Source organism: Lactuca sativa, chromosome 5, assembly GCF_002870075.4.
Source record: "Lactuca sativa cultivar Salinas chromosome 5, Lsat_Salinas_v11, whole genome shotgun sequence".
Taxonomy (NCBI): domain Eukaryota; kingdom Viridiplantae; phylum Streptophyta; class Magnoliopsida; order Asterales; family Asteraceae; genus Lactuca; species Lactuca sativa.
In genome coordinates, this window is record NC_056627.2 from 45,894,667 (window position 1) to 45,920,064 (window position 25,398).

Here is a 25,398-nt window from a genome sequence, read left to right on the forward strand (position 1 = left end):
AAGTGAATTTAGCAGCTTTTTGTTTATCTCGGATTTAGTCAAGAAGATTCCGGCTATATTTATCTCAGTAGTGAGTGTAGTAAATCGCTGCAACTGAGTTTCGAGCGTTTCTCCAAGGACATAATCAAAAATGTTGAAGTTTTGTCTTAACATATCCTGACGACTCTCTTTCATGTTTTCAACTCCCTCGTAGACCTTAAAATCGATTAAAAAATACAACTAGAAGCTAAAATAAAACTTAAAAGTCAAAATTAAAAAAATCAAACTCAAAAGTCAAACATGAAAAAGTCAACTTTGAAAAAGTCAAACTTGAAAAAATCAAACTTAAAAGTCAAACCGAAAAGTTAAATTGAAATTTTAAAAAAATTAAACGAAAAAGTCAAAGTTCAAACTTGGAAGTCAAAGTCAAAATTTAAAGTCAAAAGTTAAAAATAAAAGTAAAAAATTAAAATATAATTTTATTTATTAATTTTAATTTAATTTATATTTATTTATTTATTTATTATTATTATTATTATTATTTTTAATTTTGGATGAAAAAAAGAATTTAAAATTAAAAGGAATTGAATTTTGGGCTGAAAGTGTAAAAAATTCGAAACTTGAAGCGAAAAAGACAGGTTATATTTTAAAATTCGGAGGAAAGGAACAAGTAATCAGCTAGAGGAGTTGGTTAAGGCGGTGGTTTTTGAAGTTGAGGTCGTGGGATCAATTCCTGTCTGCTGCAAAGTCCCTCCCTTCTTTTTATTTGAAGCTGTGATGCGAGCTGCTGCTTAGCCGGCCACTGAGCCGAGCCGCAAACTCCAAGCCGCAAGCTCGGGAACCCTAGCCGTAAACCCGAACCCCACCGCCGGCCGAGAACTCCGATCAAAAACACCGAAAATATTTCGGTGTTTACGACCCAAGAATCTAGACTTCACGGTTGATGAATTTGACTGGTTTGCGGCCGTGAACGCAGTGTTTACGGCCGTAAGCTTGGACCGAGAACACAGAATCTTCGATTTTTGGATGAAACAATAAATCCTTTTGACTGATACAACCAGGCTCTGATACCAATTGTAAAGTCCCTAATTATGCGTGTGTATCAATCAGATCCGTTTGATGGTGTGAAATCCCAATCAAACGAATGATGTCAAATCAAATGGAAGAGAAGAAGAAGAAGAATGATGAATCTCAATGTATTAATGAATAGAATGATGATCCGGATACAAGAGATTCACACACACACACACACACTAACACACAATAGTTCTTCTGTCTCTCTGGCCGTAAACTCTCTAGGGTTCATCAATCTCTACTCCTCACCCTAACACCTCTATTTATACTTGGAATATGGGTCGGATAACACATGGGCCGTAAATGAGTTTACAGCCGTAAGGTGTTTACGGCCGTAAACTCAGCCGTAAACATGACCATAAACTCATAAATATTACAGAAAAATACAATTGCCCAGAAAAGTAAAGTATAAACCATATTTTTGACCCAACAGTATAAGAACTGTTAAATTTTTTTTTTGTTATATGTCATATGTAAGCATGCTAACTGTTTCGATTAATGCCTCCATGTTTCCTTTGCTTTATCTGAAAAGTTAATTTTTTATTAAAAATCTAAGAGTTCGGGAAATCACTTAGATAACATGCAATGCTACTGAAATTGTCTTCAATTTGCTGGATTCTTAGTTGCTACATGTTGTTCTTTTTAACTATGGGAATTTGAGTTATGCTACTGGTATTAGCGAAGGGATTGGCAAAAAGATCAATTGGTTACTTTTATCTTTGGTTGATAATGGGTACTGCTCTAATAATGCTGTAAAGTGAAATTTGAATGTTTTGGAGATTAATCACAGTCGAATCATTTTTTTAAGGACAAAGGGGCACTTTGGTCAAAATCTGTTTTGGTTGACTTTCAAACATTTTTTTATTTTCGTATACTTGGAGTTTGAATGACATGGATATGGCTTGGTCCCGCCATTGCATCTGTAATTGGATCGATTTCTTCAGGAAATGGTATAGTGAAAATTTGATTGAAGGGTATTTATGTCAACAATGTAAAATTAAGGAAAGTTTTTTTTTCTGGGAGTTGGTATCTCTTTGATTCGATTTTCATTTGAAGTGGGTTTTTTTTTTGTAGATTTCATGAGTTTTTTTGTGGTCCTATTCTTGAATGGATTATCAATGGCAGAAGAAAAAGAAAAAAAATAAGAAAAAGAATTTTAATCGGAAATGTAGTAAGACCCCTCCTCAATATATATATATATATATATATATATATATATATATATATATATATATATATATATATATATATATTCCTTGGTCCAAAACTACTTAGTTAATCATATTATTAGCACAATATTTTTTCTGCCAGATTATCTTACTTTTTGTTCGACTTTAATTACATTTTCAGGAAAATCTCAACACAAATTGAATTTTAAAATGGCAACGAACTGTTAATACCTACTCCACAATAGCAATCTACGTCTGACTAAGAAGCACATTTCTATTTTTATGTGGGTATTCAAGGTTTGTTTGCGTTATTTAGTGTAAATATCATTCAAATAAAAAAGTTATCAATTTATCCACCTAGTGGATATATCTACCCTTACACAGTCAATTTGACATATTTGCCCCTCCGGTTTTATTTTCCATATCTGACCTGCACAGTAAAATTGACATATTGAACATAATTGCCCCTGTATAGTGAAATTGACATATTATCCACCTATTGGAGGTTTTACCCTAAAATACATTATTTTGTTACTTTTTGTTGTTCTAAGTCTTTGGAACAAATAACATTGTACTTTAGTGAGTCTACTATCTTTTTTCTTTTTTTCATTAAAACATAAAAATAAATAGTATTTAATGTTTTTTTCCCAAATGAAAAGCTAAGGGTGCACCGGGAATGGAAAATAATGTTTTTGTTTATTGATTATGGTAATGTACTTTTAATTGTTATTAAGTTAAAATAGTTATTGTAATGTATGTTAATGAACTGAAAATACCTACGGTAATGTACTTTTAATTGTCATGCTTCCTATGGTGTAATATATATTTACAATTCTATGTTTTTTATGCGCTCCCCGCGTTTAACGCGGGTCATAATCTAGGGAGGTCGAACCAGAAAAAAAGCTATGGTTTATTTAATTTGACATTCAAATAATTTCAGTTTTAAAGGGTGGTTGACATAGGTGTGGTTTTTCTTCAACCTAATTTAGTATTGATTAAATTCAATTATGTAATCTAATTAGATATATCTTTGTTTAGCTTCAAAGATCCTGTTTTTTTTTAAAAGAATTACTAACATGTTGAAGTCTGATTATGTTGAAATTTAGAGCTAAAAATCGTGCCTTCATTAAATGACAACCATTACACATATAATTGTAGAAGTTCGGGCAATAGTTGAATCGGTGCATGATAAATCAGGGTTTGTGAAAGTTTTGTGTATTGTATGTTTCTTGATTCACTGTATTTTCTACATATTTCAATAATACCAATAATCCTGATTTTTTTATAATTATTCTTCAATATTTATATACATTTGTATTTTATTTATGCGTTCCCCTGCGTTACCAATAATATGAATTTTAAATGTACGTTACCAATAATATGAATTTGTTTACTTATAAGAAACAAAGGAAAATAATTGTTTATTCAATAAACAAAAAGCTTTCTTTTGCAGGTTTTAGACTTTGGAGTGTTTCATATGTTTATTAAATTAAGATATTTGATTTAAGGGTGTAAAACATATAAAGAAAACACAATCAAGGACCCCGATTATTTAAGATGATATCATAAAAAACGAACATAATAAAATTAAATATGATAAAGTAACATAAAGTCACGTCGTTTTATTGATTATATTGATATGTCTAAATAAATAAAAAGAAATGTATGATTATCTATAATCGTAGAAGGACCTCCTTGTACACAACATTTTTTGTTTTATTGGTTTGACGACCTTCCTCATCACATATGAGTACCTTCAAGCCTTTTTTACTTGTCACGTGAGATACAGCTACATATAACTGACCATGAGTAAAGAAAGGTCTACGTAAATACAATCCAACAGTTGATAATGACTGCCCTTGACTCTTGTTAATGGTCATGGCAAAACAAACAGCTACGGGAAATTGTCTCTGCTGAAAACGGAAGGGGATTCTTTTATCAGATGAAGTTAACTTCATGCGAGGTATATAAGTAGTCTCATTGAAGAATCTACCAGCTATAATGTGTGCCTCAACGACATGTTTTCCAAGCCTAACTATTTGTAACCTTGTACCATTGCATAGACCTTTGGTTTGGTCAATATTACGAAGCAACATGAACGGAACACCTGTTTTTAATGTGAGTTTATGGTTGGGAATTCCAGATGCCTTAAAAGCATTCAGTACATCCGGAGAGTAAACTGATTCCTCAAAACAATCTGTTGACTCTGTCTCACATAAAGAATCTGAACTTAGATAATTTTTCCCTTCTTCTTTCATCAATCCTAACATGTAGTCATCGATAGCATCAACTTCTTCATTTGTAGGAACCAAAATAGCCTTATATTGAAAATATGATGGGTCATCAAGATGGTTTTCAAAAGAAGGATAAATGGTCGATACAATTGAATGAATATGGTCACCTGTAGAGCGAATGATAACATCTTCTAGAAATTCAACTTCAGTTTCACCATCATTAGGACCACCAATATTACCTTCACCAATTTTAAGAATCCATTATGCAAATGCTTTTGTCTCATCCAAATCATTAGTTGGACAACCAACCTGAAGCCTCATGTTTACCGTTAAACGTAAAACTATACATTCACCCCATAATCTTAATGAATGTAACGATGCCTGCACAATATCCGAACGATTACCTCTTTGTATTATTGGAAGAATTTGTCTAAAGTCACCTCCAAATACAATGGTCTTGCCGCCAAACACTTTATTCCTGTCAGATGAACGGATAATGTCTCTAAGCGTCCTATCAAATGCTTCAAAACAATGACGGTGCATCATCAGAGCTTCATCCCAAATGATAAGTCTCGCTTTGTTAAGTAGTGCAGCAAGATCACTGTCTGGCGCGATAGAACAAAATGAATTCTCGGTCAAGTTAATTGGGATAATAAATCTTGAATGCGCTGTCCTACCACCAGGGAGCAATAGTGCTGCAATTCCACTTGAAGCAACGTTGATAACAATTTCACCTTTGGATCTAATAGTAGCAGACAAGGTCTTCCAAACAAATGTTTTTCCGGTTCCTCCGTAACCATAAAGGAAAAAGACACCACCTTGGTTGTTGTTAACCGCATTCATAATGGTGTGATAAACATTTTTTTGCTCGACATTTAATTTGGAATACAAATCTTGATGCTCAACTTCAATAACACCAGGATCATAGTTAAGCTCATCTTGAATTAACATATTGCATGACTCTTGAATGTATCTATGATCAGGAAACGACATATTTGGTATTTGCTTCAAACTCAATCCACAGCTCAATAATGATTTCTCGATGTATGACAAGGTAAGGTTGAAAATTGCATCCTCTTTTAACTTCAAGCCTGAAAATGCAATAGAAAACGAAATTAAATATAGTTATAGCTATGTAAATGGCTTATGTTAAGACCTTTATAACGACTATAAATGATGTAATCACGAGTTGCTTTTTTGTCAGTTTTACATGCATAATGTATAAATGATGGAAAACGAACAATTTTTTGTGAAAATGGCAAAAAAAATTGTTGATTATGTTTTATGTCAAATTTTTTTCAAAAAGGTCATTTTTAAGCAATATAGTTCCGTCCAAGGACCATTTGTATATGAACAATAATTGGGTTGTTTTGGAATCAAATTAAAATGTAGGGGAAAACGAAATTTTAGGGCAATTAATACAAATGCAATTCCCGACCCTTTAAATATGACCTATTGTTAATTAGTTTGTATCCGTTTTATTTAAAGTTGAAATTAATTGATTTTCTTTTCAAGAAGAAATTAATTAGTATGAATAAAAAAACTATAAATTAGTGTATTTACCTCTGACGCCGATTTCTTGTTCACGAACGTGAATGACATCATCAGAAAGACATTGATATGTTTCTTCAAAAACATGAGCAGGACTTGACAAACTATCTGATGTAATCAACATAACAAAGAGAGACCGGCAGAAAGAAGTTGTGGCCCAATGATGTGTTTCGTTTATTGACGAAATGTACTCTCTATCATCATCTAATAGACCAAGAGCATAGCAAGCATCTTTGTAAGAGTCATGTACAGTTCCGTTAATTGTCTTGATATCTTCATAGCATGTAGGACCCTTGATTTTGTTCAGCAAAATCCATAGGTAATAAATGTCACAAGCCTTGGGAGAAACATGGTTTAATCGACCGAGTGCCTTGGACTTGGTTTTTCTTTTTGTCCATATCTTATCTGATTTATTCCAAACATATTTAGTTGGGAATTCAACGTATGACAACTTTTGTGCATCTTCATCATGCTTGTTACATTCCATCCAAGCTAAAAATTGAGAAGCGGCGACAGTCGGTTTAGAAACAACCTGATTAAGATGTTGGTTTGGTTTAAAAACAACAGGTTGTTTGTGTTCGAGGTGAAATGACAACCTTTCGACAGGCGGTGTTCGATAATGAATATCATACCCAAAAAGCCTCCAACATGCCTCACATGCGGAAATATAACAACAGTTATAGAACTCACCAATTTCGTCATGGTCGTTATTTTCTATTTGTTGTTTTTTCTTTTTTGTTGGATCAACAATAGATGTTGTTATCCTATCCGGTGGTCCTTTGTTAATATACTTAAAAAGATACTTTATCGATCCAACTTGGTTACACCACTCTAGATTCATGTGAGCTTGATATTGTTTCATAAGGATCTTATTATATGGAACAACATTCCTGAAAAATCAAGAAAAATGTCATAAACAACATTAAATGATAATTTGAAGTTAACATAGGAAGAACATAAGAAAACATATATAATGAGTAATATGTTTTTATAGATTACATTATCCGTTTAAAAATAAAATATTAGTAACATTTTAATTTAAGTTGTTTATTGATATTTATGTATTGAAACATATAATAATATATTTCATAAAAAAGAAAACAAATTTAAGGAATTAAAATTTAGTAAATCATTCAAAAGGATTTGTGTATACCTGTTGTCTAAAGAAACACCTTTTTTAAGGACATTATTTCCATCGTTACGTCTCCGGTAAATAGGATAACCATCTTCATCAATATACGTATGATCGGTATATTCCCTTGGAAATCGTTTTGAACATTTGCCTTTTTTCATACACGGCATAAATGGTTGATCGTTGCCACAAGGTCCGTGTATCATGTTATCACAAACAATCTGATACAAATCAGGTTCACTATCCTTGTCTGGCAATTCAGCACATATAACATGGTCTATGTCTTCAGGATTTGGAATTTTAGAATTTTTTTCCAAAAACAGACATACATGACAATGTGGCAGGCCCCTCTTTTGAAACTCAATCATATATACAACTATGTGAGCAAAGAAAGAAACCAAGGTTAAAAGATAAAATTATAAAAAAGTTATAATGTTAATGAGTAAAAAATATATAAGATTGATACCTCCAGCGACTTCACCCAAAGTTTTTTCATCCTTCAATTGACTGATTAATGAATCAAGTTTAATTTTGAAAATTCGTGTCAGAATATGTGGCCTGTCTTCCGGTTTAAGATTCTCGGCTTCAACAAATCTAATGACTTCTGGCCATTTAGGATTACATGTAAGGGTTAAAAAAAGATCTGGATAACCAAACCACTTAACCAGAGTCATCGCATCTAAGTAGTTTTGTTGCATGTAACGGCTGCCGCCAGTAAAAGAAGATGGTATAATAATACGGTTTCCCATCAAAGAAGCATCTTCAATGCCATCTTCAGCTCCCTAGGCCAAGTTGCGATAAGGTGCCACGCGTAATGTTGGCTGGTTAAACCTAATATAACTAAGTCGTTCATTTTCAACCATTGTATACGAATCAACCAAAAACTGTTGGAATAGTTTTCTTGAACGTAATATCAATGATATTTCATCGGTTCTCTGTTGTATACGATAAGCAAAAAACTCTCGCATGGTCAACCTTATTCATCCATCAGATTCTGGATCTTCAACACCACGATGTAGTATATCGACTCGAAATCCATCTTCGGCATAAGGGAATAATAAAGGATATTGAAGTGCAAGATACTGAGGATGCAACTCATTAATACGTTGAAGTTGTCGACTTTGCATTTCCAATACGATATCCCTTGAATCATACCCATCAATGTCACCTATAATGAGGGCAGCTACCTCATTTGTGGTAGGAAGATTATACTGCCTACCATCATTTTCTCTTGACCCAATCAATTTCAACCTAATACGCTATGTTGGATTTGAACCAAATTGATCACGTGCCATTCTAAATTGTTTAACCAGTGGATTAATGAAATCCAATAAGGCCATCAACTCGTGAATAGTCCAGAACTTAAGAGAAAACAGATTTGCCATGGACTCATTAGATGTGGTCTTTTTCTTCTTATTAGACCTACAATAACATAATCAAAAAAATGATGGATATAAATTTTTTGTAGTAATATATATATATATATATATATATATATATATATATATATATATATATATATAACTAATGGAGTTATATAATATAGGGTATTCACACACTCGCATGATTTGAATATGTTTTGAACCTCATGATCTGTATCATATATGTACAACTGGCAAAATCTGGGTGATTCACCCTCTTCAGGAAGTAAGCTGCCTGCATTATGATAATTTTGGCCATGCATTCGATAAACATAAGGACCACCTCCTGAGTTAACGGTGTGATCAATCTTTCCAACCATAGATGTGAATGCGAACATCATATTGTATCGACGTATATTTTGTATAAAGTTTTGACTTTTTTTCGAAAGACCGCTATATAAATCAATCAACAACTGAGGTGGGTGAATCAGACTGGGTAGTTCAACTTTTCCATTGTAACAACAAATGGAATAACATGTTTTCTTTAAATCCTTATTTTCTCGAATTGCTTCTCCCTGCCACACCTTAGCTTTACATACTGAGCAAACATATACAGCATCTCCAGAATCCAAATAATCTATAAATAAATAAACAAATTTACAAAATTATATTTGTGGTATGCTTTAAATGTAATAGGGTAACGACATTTTATTTGTCATGACAAATAATTTGTGGTGTTGATATAATACCTTTGCTTATTCCAATATATTTAGTATGATTGTTACCGGTTACATCATTTTGAGCATATGAAGTAGAAGGAATACATATTTGTGTCTTCTTTTTTGTAGAAATTGGTCTGCCTCTTTTCTTCTTTTCTTTATAGTTAACGCTAGTACCAACTGAAAAATGTGTAACTGTATGTATGAATAAAATATATAATAACACAACTGAATGATGAAGTTGATTATTATTAATAGATAAACGATCAAGTTGAACAATATGGGTACATGAAGGTTCAACGAAATCTTCATTCAACTAAAAAATGGAATATCTTGTGTATTAAATCGTTTTCGTTTCGTTGTTGTTGAATGAGTTGTGTTGTGCTGAATTGTATCTTGGTTGTTGGAAAAGTCTGGAGGTAATTCGGTAAACTTTTGAGCAACTCGACAATTAGGGGGTACGAAGAAACTATTTTCTGAAAAATGAAAATTTGTATGATAATATATCGAAATATATAAATAAAATATATGAATTTAATACACATAAGCAAATAAAAAAACAAAAAATGTAATACAAAAGAGACATAACATATAACAAAATGTACCTTTGTGAGAATTTCTTTGTATTGTCTGAGATGATGGTGTTTTCAAAGCATTCGATGAAGAGGGTGAATGAACTAAAGAGGAAAAGTATATATAAAACATTAAATTAAATAAGATATTGAAGGAAAAATATAGTTACCCAAATTAGATATTATAGACCTATATGTATTAAAAAAGATAGTTATACAAATTAGATATTATGGACATATATGTATTAAAAATTAAATGTTAAAAGTTTATATATTGGGAAGTTAAAATTGATGTTATATGATTTAAGAAGTGGATGTAAATATAATATAAAAGAAATTAAGAATACTTTACCTTGATTTGTTAGGTGTGAAAGTGGCGATCTTGGGTAAATAAATGTGGATTGAACATTCGGTTGTATGATGCTATGAGACGGGGTAGCCTTAGGTAATTCGGAAAGGTTTCGAGCAACTCGACAATTAGGTGGTATGAAAAAATTATTTTCTGAGGAGAAATATTAAAAAATATTAATAGTACAATAGATAAGCAAATATAAAAACGAAAGTGTAATATAAAAGATGCATAACATATAAGAAAATGTACCTTTGTGGGATATTGTTTGTAATGTTGAATGTGATGATGGTTTTAGAGCATTGGATGAAGATGATGCATTCACTAAGGAACAATGGTATGTATATCAAAAAATCAAATGAAATATAAAGAGAAATGAGTTATACAAATTGAACATTATAAACATTCAAGCACTTCAAATATAAACAGAATGCTTAAATATGAATCTTACCATTTGTGATGTCAGACAGTGGTGTTGTTGGGGAAGTGTTGTTGGATGAAACATTAGTAACAAACCTTGTAGGATTTTTCTTTCCCGAAGCATTTGAAATGTCAGTCATTTCAATAAGTTTAATAATTTTTACGTTCTTAGTCATATATATATATATATATATATATATATATATATATATATATATATATATATATATATATATATATATATATAGTGATGATGATGATTTCTAACACTTTAAATAAGGGAACTGGATATTTGAATGGTTTAAATTTGGTAAAAAATAAATATTGCATATAATTAAATAAAGTAATGAAATATTAGTTGGGTTTAACTTAGGTAAAAAATAAAGTCTTCATATAATTATGGAGGGAATAAATGCAGTTTAGAAAAATTGATTTTGATTACATATTCCATGATTTTATTTTGTTACCATATGAAAACGATGCATATTTATGGAAATAAAATTTAAATTTGACTTTAACAAATAAAAGTAGGTGAAATATCATATATAATAAAAATATAAATATATCAATATACATATATATATATATATATATATATATATATATATATATATATATATATATATATATATATAAATTAGGTAACTGAATATTAGAAGGATTTAAATTAGGTAAAAAGTAAAGCATGCATATATAATTATGGTAGGAATAAATAAAATATAGATGACATGTATTTTGAATACTTAGACTATGATTTTATTCTGTTACCATATGTAAACGATGTATATTTATGCAAATAAAATTTAAATTCCATTTAGACAAATAAAAGTAGGTGAATTAGCATATATAAAAAAAAATTCTTAATTTTCGTGTGTGTGTCTGTGTGTGTGTGTGTGTGTGTGTATATATATATATATATATATATATATATATATATATATATATATATATATATATATTTATATATAATAAATTTATAAAATCAAATGATGAATGAAAGAAAAAAGAAAGAAAATATGCATTAAATCAAAAGAGTTCAATAACTTGAAATTGTCATAACCTCCAATTGTATCATTGTGTACACACCAAATAAAAACTTAACAGAATTTTAAAAACAACCAAAAGATCAATAAACAGAGAATTAAAAATGCGACACACAAAAGATTAAAAAGAAAATGTCTATAAACATATCGAAGATGATATGTAAAATTTTGATGGGCGGCTTGATATTAGTCAAACTTTTCCAACTTTGGGATCTTCAAGGTATCCCATACAACACAAGTTTTTGAAGAAGATCACTCCAAAGAGTCAGTGTTGGCATCAATCTCAATAGGGCGCTTCCCCGTACTCGATGATGGTGTTACAGCTTCAAGATCAACAACATCAAGATTGTCATCATGCACAGAATTAGTATTTTCCTGCAGAAAACAGAAAATAATAAATATCGATCAAGAAAAATATAAAACAAAACATACCATATTTGCATAAAGTCATGAAAAATGAAAGAAAAATATATTGAAGAGAGGGCACAGGGTTTAACTTTGGAAATATATGAGACAGTTACCAACCTTATTTGGCTTGTTAATAGGAGTACCATTATTATTTATATTATCATGTTGATGATTTGGTGACCGTTTTGTCACCTCAACAAGAACCCTTTCATCATCAGTTAACTTATGCACAGTGTAAGCACGATAGTTGTTCTGTAGATTGAACATGGAAATCTGAACTTTGAAGACAAACTTCTTATTTAGAAGAATTTTGAACTCATCATGTATCTGTTATCGCCCTTGATCCTAATTTACATTATAAAATGGTTGGAAAAGTTAAAGAAGAAAAATCATATATGTCAATCATTTAAATAACAGAGATATTTTTTGAAACCTTAGCTATTTTGTCCATCAACCATTGGTTTCCACGATGAATAAGATCTTTTACATGACGCTCAAACAATACAAACGAACAAGAGCCACTTTCATCTTGCACACGAACTACTATCATAATCCTAAAAATTATAACATAATACTTATATTTAGCTTGACATACACAATGAAATATATGAAAAATGTAAAATACATGCATAGTCAAAGAGATAATAATTACTTACTTTCCAAATACATCCGAGACAAATCCACAACCATCACAGTGAAAAGGGTCAGCATCAACATCATCATCATTTTTAGTAACTTTTTTAGAACAATCACGGCAATAAAATGAATACCAACCATCATCCATATCAAAACCAATGATAGTAGTGATAATGGTTAAACCAACTTCCTGTTTCATATATAGGAAAAAAAAAGGAATCATATTAAAATATTATTTCATATAAATTGTAGATATAAAATCAAAACAATAATAGATTGCGGAAACTGTTATATAAAAATGTTAAGTAAACCTCAGTAAAATCAGGAATTTCATAAATGTTTTTTATCTGAAAACGGGGGTAGTAATCCTCTGGATTAGCCACAACGGTATCTGAGTTGAGCTGGGATGTACGGCTAGAAGACTCAACATTCGTATCCAAAGCATTAAGACTACATAAACAAAAAAGTGAGGTTATTCAACAAAAGTAATGATTTAGTAAGATAAATGTGTTAAAAATGGTAAATAACATACTTTGATTTGAACTCCAAAATCCGAGGCATATCATCATTTATATGCAATCTAGACCCAAACAAACAATTACCAACTTGAGGCTGACATGCAAGAAAAAAGTAAAATAATATTGTTAGTAATTATTTGAAGTTGAAATGATAATTTGTTGTAAAAAACACTTACCACCCCAAATTTTGAGTTTGGCCAAACGTAGCAGGATAATAACAGGAGCAGTGTCATTATTATGTTGTGAAATGTAAGTATTCAGTTTCATTGCAAAACTGCCCCACAAAGTGACTGCAATTCTCGTACCACTAAATATGCATGGTGGTTATTAATGAAAGATAAATATAAATGGGGGAATGTGTACTAATAATACGAATGTGTACCTTAAATCCTGAGCAACTAGATTCATTAACCTTTTCTCTCTTCCATACTCAACAATGACTTGCATGGGATCAGTTGACACAACTTCACCTAGAAAATCTATGTGAAAAAATTTAATAAATTAGTAATAATAATCCAAATGTGTATTACATTAAAAATTGAAGTATAGAAATAAGTTAAACTAACAACATAACATACCAAATGCAACATGAGTGTCAAAGTTCATGGCTAGCAAATCTGGGAAAGAGATAAAATGATAAGGATCTACTGTATCAACAAAATCATTGGATACACGAAGTTTTGTGGTTTTGTAGAAATTGATTTTATGTTTATGAGGGACAAGCATGTATTCGCTTTCATTGCTAGCCATAGCGAAGTTACTGATCTCTCGAACAGCTCCTTCATCGAATAGGGATTCAAATACAGCAATAAGATTTTTTTTATTGTTGCTTGAATTCTACTTCCCTGTAGGTGATAATGAAAGATAAAAAAGTGTAAAAAAAGTATTAAAAAAAGGAACAATCTCTAAATATTATTAAAAGAGAAACCTTATGACATCATCTTAAACAATCTCGGTCTTTGATTATATTTCAATCATATGTTTTCTGCCTTTAGATCAAATTGCTGACATCATATTCCTCAAATGGAATGTATTAAATTTCAATAAATCTTTTCCAATTGTCAAACACAGTTAACTTACATCCGTTGAAATGGAATGTATTTAATTCCAATAAAATATTTCCATATTTTAAATCTTAAATTTTCGGTTATAAAGCTTTTAGTATGGTCAGCTTTAAAAACATATTAACAACAAACCATTTCAATTAAGGCATTAATATCAACCATTAATATAAATTTGTTTATATTAGTAAACCATAAATATAAAATTCATTTTTATTTGGAAACCATTAATACCAAAAAATCAGATTCAAATTATCACTTACATATATGATTATCATTGAATCCGCGGCTAACACTTATATTTAATCGTTGCTTTTCTTCAAACTTTATCCTACAACATCATTCTTATTGCTTATAACTCCCATCATCATTCTCTGCTTCAAACATTTGTTGTTGTGCAGTAGAAGGTCAGTACCTTCTTTCGATTTTTTTATTTTTTTTTAATTATTTTTTCTTCCAATATCAAATATATGTATTTATATATTTTAATTTTCTTTATCACAAATTACATTAAATCGGTTAACTATTTTTCTGAAACTTTTCAAATAAACCGGAAAATATATTACATATCTTTAACAAAACAAAAATTAACTATCTTTGGAATTGACACTAATTAGGAAAATGTTATTTTTATATATTAAAGATGATTATGATTTTTTTTTAATTATTATGTCATAGAAATCTGGTTAATTTTGGTATGATTTTAAAATATTTTGGTATGATCCTACTACACTTTTAGGTTGATTTAATAGGAAATAATATATAATCTATTTCTGTATCCTTTGAATTTAAGTATGAAAACAATTTTGTTGACAACTATAATATATTTCATACCTCTCTATAAATCATACCTCTTTATAGATAAATACATTGTATACGTCCCTTTTATTTCATATAAAAGTTATTTCTACTTCTAATTGTTTTCTCTTTCATTTTACACCCATGGCACAAAACAATCACGGTGAGATCGTCTATGATAAGGTTGCTGACATCGATGCATCCAAGGAAAACATGAAACATTCGTGTTCAAGTACTCTTGCTTTGGAAGCAAACTTAAAAAACAATCTAAACATGTTCAGCAACTTGTACATGATTTTAATTGACGAGTAGGTATAATTTTTTCTTTTTATTATTATGTTTCTTTAATTTATAAAATTTTAAACTTAATCAATTTTTTTCACTTACATGACACTAAAATACAAGCAACAATAAAAAAATCTCATTAGTTATCTTTAAGCCCTCTTTGTTGAAGGATCTGTAAAAGAAATTAGTAGTTTTGGTATGGTCGGAAATGAAAGAGATTACATGTTGGTTGATCATAAGCATAAGAACAATTTCTACAAAACAACCAAATTTCGTTTATCAAATGATTTTGTTGTTATGGTGGATGCTTATAATTTTGTGACTTTTCAGGATTTGATAGCCATGAATCTCAACACTCATGTTACATTTGGTAAGATTTTATTTTAACATTATTTACACGTATATATTTATTGTATAACATATCTATAATACAACAATCGTTTATTTTTTTGTTCAAGATTTTCTTGGTCAGGTTGTGTCGACTAATCCCATGAAAGTGATTACTGAAAATTCAAGGGAGAAATGGTTGATGAACCTAGTTGATCAGGATCTATGTTAAGTATATGTGTTTAAAACATTTTATTTTCTAAAGTATTTTTCTAGATTATCAGAGGGTTCATTTATGATCTTCTCACTAACAAATTGATCAAATGTGGTTAGAGCTCTTTCACACATTTTTTTATCACATGTCTTCATACTTTTAAGTTTTAAATTTTCATCTTCAAATTCTATTTATTAGTTACATACATTCATTGAAGTTATTGTTTTTTGTTTAACATCCCAAGCTACTTTGTTTTATCTTTATATAGTAACAATAAAATTTATAAACTTACACAACAATATACATATTTCGAATTTTGTCATAGTATTATACTTTACAAAATACAATTCCAACCAAAATAATTTTTGTTAGTAATTTCATCTATAATTTCACATAATTTAAATTTTTATTTTCTTTATATAATTTATTTTAATAATCCTGATTTTTTCCCTCCAAAAGTATATCAAACATTTATGTTTTAGATAATGTTTCCCCATTATAATTATTACTTTCCAAATATAACCATTTAATGAGGAATTTAATTTAGTGAAGGAAATAAATGTTAATTCAAACAAGATATATATATATATATATATATATATATATATATATATATATATATATATATATATATATATATATATATTCCATAATTATTACACAGGTTTATTAAAAAAATATCAAGATGTAAGCATTAAGTATTTTTAAAATGAAATTTCAGAATACAAACGATGATGTTGTACAATGAAATATAAAATTAAATAGACTGAAACAAACTATTAAGACAGTCAATCATGAAAATAGTATAGTTATGAAAAATTATAAAGTAAGATAAAAATTATAAGATATTAGGAGATTTGTAAGTATAATTAGTAAAAACGTTACGGTTATTAGAAAAAAAAAATAAGATCGTTAAGATTAGTAAAAATGCAATATATAAACTAAATTATCACAATAGTAATGAAATGTCATTATTTGATATTTCATATATTAGAAAGATATACCAAATTACATTGATGATATACTAAAATTATTCAAAGTAGCACCAAAATTAATACAAAGTTCTTGCGAACACCAAATAAATAAGAACAAACATAGAACCTAATACTTATATTCATAATCAATTTAAAAATAAACCAATCATGATTTTGAAAATAATTTTCATTGATGGTATACTAAAATTAAATCCATATAACATTTAACATTCCATAAAACATACTCTATGACTTTATTTGACTAAATGAAATAGCTGTCAATATTTAATGTAGTGAAAAAACGGTATATTGGTTGTCAATACTCAATATAGAGTTAAATTAAGTAACCTTATTATGGAAGGAACGTCTGATTAGAATACTTATGCTTATATAACAATACCATAACCATATGTGACGAAGAAGGTCATTCAATTAATAAAAAAAATGTTTTGTATACAAAGAGGTCATTCAACGATTATAAATATTTATCGATTTCAATGTATCTTTTATACATTTCAATAATATCAATAACCATACTTTTGTTTATTTATTATGCAATATTTGTAGACATTTGTATGTTTTTTATGTGTTACCCGCGTTTAACGCGGGTTATAATCTAGTAAGAGATAACATAAGAAATTGATAATACAGTTGATTATTAAAATTTTGTATGAATAGAAGTAAAAAAGCATAACAAAAATCGAATTTCAATTTTTTTGAATAGAGATAACATAAGAAATTGATAATCTAAAAAACAAATGGTGTAAAAACAGTACCTCCTGGTCAATTAAAATCATGTCCAGGCTTGCGACCATATTAGGATTGTTTATATAGTCCGCTTCCAAAGCATGACGACTTTAACACGTATGTTCCAAGACTCTTTAGATGCGTTGATTTCAGCAACCTTATCAAAGACGATCTGATCTGCATTGTTAGATGCCATGGAATACTATTATCTACAATGGAAGGGGATAATTGGTTAGATAGAATTTTGATTTGTAATGAAAAATCGTAGACAATATATTTATAGGGAAAAATAAATTTGGTTAATGCTGATATCACATAAAGATTTTGGAATGTAATATCATTTCCATACTTAAGATATGTTTTAATTATGGTATGATATTCAAAATAATATCAATATACCATGTCAAATATAAGTACAAAAATAAATAAAATCATACCATATTTAAGATAATATTTACCATATAAAAAACTGTAAATTTGAAAAGCTTGTAGAATAAGGAAATTATATAATAAATATACAATATTTTCATAAATATAGTATGATATCGAAAATAATATCAATATAAGATGTTTAATACATTTACAAAATATAGGAAAATATAAATTTGGTTAATGTTGATATGACATAAAGATTCTGGAATGTAATATCATTTCCATACTTAAAAGATGTTTTATATATGGAAAGAGTAGCACATGTGATGTTTTTGGTCAGATTATTGTTCTGATAATGACGGAATCAGACACATAATTGAGCAGCTCCGACGGCGGACGACAGACTGAGACACAAACTATAGTTCGACGAACGAATAGTCGCTTTCAACTCCGGGGGCGGCGGTTGCAATCTCTGGTCGTGACACAACACTCAGCAAAGCAGATTGCTGTTTGGAGACACAATGGATATTCGTCTTTAAAAGACACAAAAGTCAGCTAGGGTTTTCTGGTTTGAAGTTTGTTGGTGGTTTATTTTTTGCCAGTTAGCTATTTTTCCACCAAAGCATCATATTGGTGATATTTAATCTAGGTTTCGTTTTTTCTGGAAGATTGAGATCGTAAATTAAATATTAGATTAGGGTTTTGGTTTTCTAGAGTTTTTAGTTTCCTAAAATTATATATCCTAATCGTATTTGAATTGTAATTGATTTTTTTCAGCAATTTTATGGTTTTTGTATCTATACATAAAATGGTTATGATTCTTTCTTTATATCAATACAAAGTCTTATAAAAAATCTTATTAATAATTTAATTTTTTTATAAATATTTTTCTCGTGGTTGCCATAGGTTGTAAAAGATAAACATAACCGGTTTGGAACCAGAACCAGGAACCGGACCACCGATGTCAGTGCCGGTTCTGTTCCCGGTACCGGTTTTTGGTTATTTTTTAAAATAATCTTTTTTCAAAGTAACATTTTTTATAGATGAGTTTATTTGATAATTTTGTGGCTTATCATGGATAAATAAATGAGAGTATTTTGATAAATAAGTTAATTTTAATTACAAAACATGATGCAAGTTTAATAAATATACATATTTGGTTTTTATGGCATATGCTAATATTTGAATCAACCTTCTTGCATGTGCTATAGCAATCTCGGCTTCACCTTCATTCAATATGCTTTCTTCTTCATCCTTCTTTTCTTCCATATCTCACCTAAAAATATAATTATTTTTTTAGAATTCATAAAATTTATAAGGTTAGATCAAATATCAAATATACATACCCTGCAATGTCTATGAGAAGAAGAGTAGGTTCAGTGGAAGAAGAAGACTTCTCAACACCTACAAGCTCATATAGGGTATGTCGAACAGCACTTGCATGAGCTTTAGTCTATCATTATTAATTACTTCATTACTCATTATTATTATAACAAATATAATTAATAGATAAATAAGGTTAATAAAAAAGTCAGAATTAAATTACCTTATTGTTGTAAAGATCTTTAGAAGACCAAGTCATTATAAGTTCATGCATGCTATATTGCACAGTCAGCATAGACATGACGTCATCTCCATATAAATCTACAAGGCGTTTAAAAAGAGTGTTTCCTAATCCCTTTTTTTTTTCAGCTTCAACACTTCGAAATGTTGGAGGAAGTTGTAAATGATCCCCTGAAAGTAAGCACCTTGAACCCTAAAAAAACAAAATCCTTTTTACTTCAGTCATCCAATATGTTGCCAATTTAAAAAAAAAAAAGGTTTTGTTTTATTACCTTGAAAAGAGCAATCCAACAAGCAATCTCTAGGCCTGAGCAGCTTCATCAATAATGACTAAAACAAATGAAATTCCATCTAATTTTCTTGATGATGAACCTATGAGAGTTGCTAGGATGAGAAATGAATTTTTAATTACATTTGTCACAACAAGTTATTGCCTTTTTCCTTATTCTTTTGAAAGAATCCTAAGTTTTTATGGATTTCCCTCTTTGTGTTTTTATCCTTAGCTTTCAACAATTTACTATTTAATTTCTCTAATTTTTTGTAGTATTAGTTGTTCGTGATTTTGGAACACATCACACGCACACATAGAGAGCACACACAAGACAAACAACAGTCATGCAGAGCAAGAAGTAGGGACAAATACCAGAGAAGCAGACTTATTTGAATCCTACACCCAAATTTTGTATCTGGTTATGTATCTAAATCCCACACCCAAAAGAGAAAATTGATGAGATAATATAATAAAATATAGAAACTACGTACAAATACGTACATGAAAGATTAGACTGCAGTGATGATGTGAGCAACTGTACTCCATAGTGTTCCTAAATCCAAGGAAATTAATCTATCAAGAGTTATGATTTGTTTGATTGAAAATGGATTTGGAAAAACACAAAAAGGTGTTTGAGTTTGGATTAACCTGTTCTTATTGTGTTGTTGTGATCATTGGTGGCAGAAACTCCATGGATGAGTTCTTGTTCAACTGTTACGTATATGATATATATCGAAATCAAAATCAACATGGAGTATAACAGAAACCCAAACACAAAAAGAGGAGAAGAAATTAAAGATCAAACGGAGCAAACCAGTGAGCTTTAAAGAAGATAACCCCAACATGGGAGTTTATGATGCCCATGCCCAGGTGTCGGCTTAACATCATTCTGTTCTTGTACCAGTTCTTCATCAGATGCTTTTGCTGATGCATTTCCAAACCTGTAGATTATATGACACATCTTTTCTTTAAAAAAAACATGTGTTTCATATATCGATAGATAAAATAAGAACTTGCCTTTCTATAGAATCGACAATTTACTCCAATGAATTACTAAGGGATGCCAACAATATAAGTTTGTTGTTATCACGAATTAAAGACTCCTGAAACAAGAGATATCTTATCTTATTGTAATCTTCTATAAAACAATAACTTAAATTGTTAAAAGGAATAATAAGACAGATCACAGACCTGTTTGATTGGCCTTAGTTTCATGAGAAGAGCATTGATTTCCAATTCAAACCCATCAAATTCAGCATCAGCAATATGGTTATCTTCATTGGCATGAGTATGAGCAAGTGAAGTTCGGTTCTTGAATGAAATTGGTCATTTAGCGTAGATATCAACAAAAGGTGGAAATGGAAATAATTTGAAGAAATAGCTGCAGGATTTCTTGAAATTATAATTACAAGTAAATTATGCCAAAAATAGAGATTATGGAGAAAGTGAGAAAAAGCAAAACCTGGATAATAAGGCCAAGGCCAAGAAGGAGACTGAAATTCACCAGAATAGTGGGGATCTTCGAGGTTTAGTAACCAAACAAACTCATCTACCTTTTTCGACATATCCGGTAAACCAAGAGCTTCGCTCGTCCAATTGATGCCTGCACCGATATTCTTCTTGAGAAAATCGACATCTTTCTTTACAACTTGTACGAAATGCCCAAAGCTTCTCCCAAATAGAGAAAAGAACATTCTTCTAGGTTTTCATAAACTTCCGGTGAATTTGGGTGGAGAGTTGATGGGGAATCGGGAACGAAGGGTGGAAAAGAAACCGATGGTCGAAAATCGTTGATGGTTGATGCGGTGCCCCTCGGGAATTCCTAGGGTTACGCATAGGATCGATTCCATTTAATTATTTAGTAGAACGCATAGGATCGATTCCATGTATAGATGAAATCAATGGGGTTATGCATATCGGCAGAAGGAAGGGGTTAGGGTTCATATCTATTGAGTTTCAGGGGAGCTGATTGTGTTGATTCTTTAGAGAGAAAACATAAGAATGGAATTAGGAATGAATCGTAAGAAGAAAGTTTTATTCGGGAGGCGCGTGTAGTTTTTTGTGTCAGGATGATGTCAGCAAAATGATCCTAAGGTGGAGACTAAAGGATGGAAATGCAATCAAAGGTTGATGTTTCTTCATTGAAGAATTTAAGGTTTTGTTTTAGTAATATTTAGAGATACGGAATACTTTTTTTTTGTGGGTGGAGAATTAAATATATATAATTCTCTAATTTTTTTATTTGAATTAATTAAATCGCTTGGAACCTATACTTGTTTACTTTAAACTTTTTTTATTTCGATTACCTTATAATTTGATAACTAGAAAATCTAGCATAATAAAGTTACTCACTTCAAACACTTTTAACTATCAAGCAAATAAAGACCTTACTATACAAAACTAATTAAACCAACAAAATTATTTCAAATTAATAATTTTGTTCGGTCTAGACTCAACCATACACAACTTTCAACCAAATTATTTCAATTTAATAATTTTGTTCGGTCTAGATTCAACCATACACAACTTTCATGATTGCCTACCACCTCAATATTCCACTTTCTCCACTAAATTTCCATATTTGCTCCAAGATCCAGAGTGCTTTCTACCTAACAGGCGTATAGTATGAAAAGCTATAACCAAATATTAATTTGTTATAAAAAAATACTTGTCTAGTATACGTACTCTTTAGCCTGTTTCATTTTATGTTAGTTTATCTTAATAACGTGACTCACAATATGAAATGTTTCATTTTACGTAACTTTATATATCACGACATGTAGGGGTGGTTCTTATTGGTGTCCTGTAGTGACACCGGCAACGTCTGACTTTTATATACATAATGTAAAAAATTTTAATTTTTTTATACTATTGTGTCACTTATAAATTAAACAAAATGTGCAACTAAGTAATAGAAAATATGCCACCATTTGGTTTTTTTTTTCACCTAATATGAAATCTCACGTCTGTATCTATTGACATGACTCACTTCCTAGACCAAAAAGAAGATTAAAACAAAAACGAAGATTAAAACATAATCGTCATCATTATCTAATATTGCTACCAATGTTCAGACTCCAACCTCAACAACTTGGTGACATACATTGGTAGATTCTTATATTTTGAATCATTGTACTAGCTAGCTAGATACATATTTAACGTATAAATATATACGTATTAGTAGCATGAATTGTATAATTGTAGGTAGTTAGGTAGTAGTTTACTTAGCCTGATTTTGTCGTACGTATCATTAACTAAATAAAACTCTAGTAGCTAGCTAGTACTCTATTTATGTTGCTTCTAGTTTCATATGTCGTTTGAAATATGATCTTGTCCCTTGCTATGGCCTTGGCGTGTGGCGGTTGTTTGCACCAGATCCTGGATAATCGTTCACTTCAAGATTCATTCTTTCGGTTATATCATTGCTCTCACTGATCTCCCAACTTTCCTTTACCGATGGGATATAGCCTGAAACTATGTGAAGTGATCGTTCATCCATGAGGTTTCTTGTTCCTGTGATATATAAGTGATAACAAATGCATTATAAAACGAACGTTTAAAGATCTCAATCATCAAGAACGTACACAAAAGTTAATTAGACATAATTCGTACACTGCAATATAGTGAACTTTTTGGGTTTCAACTTTCGACTCAACAGATTTCCAACAATTAAATAAACTGTGTGTTTTTCATATCAGATTATTTCTCAGACACACACCAAACCTAAGAAGTTCAATACGATAACGTATATATAATATATATAACCTCCAGGGTTTAAACTCTGAAACAAATTCAATTAGTAAATAAACCATGACACCATGTACACTTTTATTGTATCAGATTATCATAATAAACTTGAGGTTGGATGTTTTGTGTGACTGAATGTTTTTACAAAAAAAAAAAAAAAAAAAAAAAAAAAAAAAAAAAAAAAACTGCATGCAATTTCGCAACAGATTAAGGGAACCAATAGAGGGCAGAAAGGATGATTACTTGAGATCGGAACAGCAATGGAAGTAGGGGAAAGGAAAAGAAGAAGAAGAAGAATAGTTGCTGAAACAGGAAGACAACTGGTGACTGCTGCCATGGGTGCGCATAAAATACACACAGTGACACACTTTTGTAGGTGTAAAGTGTAAATCAATTGTGTTGGAGATAAGTGCATCTCCCATTTCCTTTATATACTACTCTACTTACTTTAGCCCATGCTCATTTGATGACAGCAAACATGAAAAGTAAATAAATAAATAAAAGAAAATTATTTTAAGTTGTCTTGGAAAACATAAAAGCGGAATCGAATTATAAATTTTTTAACGAGATATCTGTTATGAAAAATTATCGTAAATTTATTTATTTAATTTTCTTGGTAATTTATCTTCTTAAACCATATTAAACGTTTATTACTAATAATTAGATTTTTTTTTCTGAGTTTACATAAGTGGTAGCACGCACCAACACTGTTTTTTCAGTGATGTTGCGTGTAGCATTCACATCACCTTAAGTCAACGAATTGACATCTATGTTTCCCATTAAATTACTGCATATAAAAGTAGTATAAAGTATAAAGAAACTTATTCTTTTCTTTCCGGTAATACATTTAACAAAAATTAGTAATAGGATCTATTTGAAAGTTTCTAACTACTACCTAGTGTTTATTTTTTGTTTGCAGATCTGCGTGATATTTTTTGTCTGCGCCGTGCAGACCACGCACAACCATTATTAACTTTCGCAGACTGTTTGTTTTTTTGAAGACTGCAGACCTAAAAGTGTATGTGCGCCATTTTCTTGGCGCAGATGTGGACCAGAGTTTTCTAACATCTTCAGACATCTTCTAGCCTAAAAAAATATATATATCTTTATTTTTTTTAAGTTTTTTTTTTAATTTATATTTTTTCCAACTTTATTAATGATAAACAATTTGAAAAAAAAATTACAAAACTTACAAAAAAAACGTTTCTAGCCTAAAAAAACATATATATCTTAAATTTTTTTAAAGTTTTTTTTTTGAAAAAACATCATAAATGGTCCCTGTGGTTACCTAAAATCTGAAGTTTAGTCCCCGTGGTTTAAAAACCTCATAGATGGTCTCTGTGTTTTCAAAACTTTTGACGATTGGTCCTTATTGTTAATTCTGTTAAGTTTTGTCTGTTAACTGAATGGTATTTTCGTCATTTCACTACCATAGGGACCACTTATGATGTTTTCTTTTATTTTTAAAAAATGAAATATTGTGCACAAAGTCCCTCTCTCTCTCTCTTTATCTCTCTCTCTCTCTCTCACTCTCTCTCTCTTCCTTTTTTTTTTCTTGATTGCTGTCAAAGAAACCACAGGAGTGGTTGCTGATTCCGGCAATATCAAATGGGGCAACAACCCTTGTTCTCATCTTCTTCCTCTTGTTAACCAGAGTTGCTAACACACACATTTGATTGTCGAGAAACACCACCCAATCACCTCCGAACCATTTTCTGCCCTCGTTCATTTCTTCTTCTCCGATCAACAGAGAATCGGAAAACCCGCTCCCTTCTTTCCCTTCGTGTCGTGTTGTCGAACCAGAAAAGGGAACTACTAAGGAAACTGTTGGAACAACCCCCTAGTTGCAATAGTCGATGGTTGCTCCTTTGTTT

At 30.2% G+C, this 25,398-nt stretch overlaps 3 protein-coding genes and 1 long non-coding RNA gene across 7 annotated transcripts; all 4 read right to left on the bottom strand.

Moving 5' to 3' along the window:
• Positions 1-3,895: 3,895 nt before the first annotated feature.
• Positions 3,896-7,888, bottom strand: LOC128134115 (uncharacterized). The gene is made up of 5 exons (XM_052771548.1): positions 7,606-7,888; positions 7,161-7,515; positions 6,020-6,897; positions 4,804-5,547; positions 3,896-4,695 (listed from the first exon to the last, which is right to left on the bottom strand). The coding sequence occupies exons 1-5, from the start codon at positions 7,886-7,888 to the stop codon at positions 3,896-3,898; spliced, it is 3,060 nt and encodes a 1,019-aa protein (XP_052627508.1).
• Positions 7,889-11,855: 3,967 nt separating this feature from the next.
• LOC111909722 (uncharacterized) lies at positions 11,856-13,915 on the bottom strand. The gene is made up of 9 exons (XM_023905504.3): positions 13,744-13,915; positions 13,548-13,644; positions 13,385-13,472; positions 13,180-13,259; positions 12,959-13,097; positions 12,668-12,837; positions 12,445-12,565; positions 12,129-12,284; positions 11,856-11,978 (listed from the first exon to the last, which is right to left on the bottom strand). Exons 1-9 carry the CDS (start codon positions 13,913-13,915, stop codon positions 11,856-11,858), a joined length of 1,146 nt encoding a protein of 381 aa, XP_023761272.3.
• A 5,107-nt stretch (positions 13,916-19,022) lies between these two features.
• LOC111909734 (uncharacterized) lies at positions 19,023-20,720 on the bottom strand. Of its 3 annotated transcripts, none has more exons than XR_006192188.1 (7): positions 20,592-20,720; positions 20,426-20,488; positions 20,279-20,330; positions 19,779-20,204; positions 19,490-19,699; positions 19,290-19,396; positions 19,023-19,219 (listed from the first exon to the last, which is right to left on the bottom strand). It is a non-coding gene; the product is annotated as an uncharacterized LOC111909734 (long non-coding RNA). The 3 variants fall into 3 exon arrangements; XR_006192187.1 differs by having other exon boundaries at positions 19,779-19,878; positions 20,150-20,330; XR_002856295.2 differs by having other exon boundaries at positions 19,779-20,330.
• A 71-nt stretch (positions 20,721-20,791) lies between these two features.
• On the bottom strand, positions 20,792-23,945 carry LOC111909733 (uncharacterized). Of its 2 annotated transcripts, XR_006192186.2 has the most exons (3): positions 23,768-23,945; positions 20,969-23,290; positions 20,792-20,880 (listed from the first exon to the last, which is right to left on the bottom strand). XR_006192186.2 is itself a non-coding variant. In XM_023905516.3 (2 exons), exons 1-2 carry the CDS (start codon positions 23,859-23,861, stop codon positions 23,118-23,120), a joined length of 267 nt encoding a protein of 88 aa, XP_023761284.1. In that variant the 5' UTR covers positions 23,862-23,933; the 3' UTR covers positions 22,805-23,117. The 2 variants fall into 2 exon arrangements, 1 of the variants encoding a protein (XP_023761284.1); XM_023905516.3 differs by lacking the exon at positions 20,792-20,880 and having other exon boundaries at positions 22,805-23,290; positions 23,768-23,933.
• Positions 23,946-25,398: the final 1,453 nt, after the last annotated feature.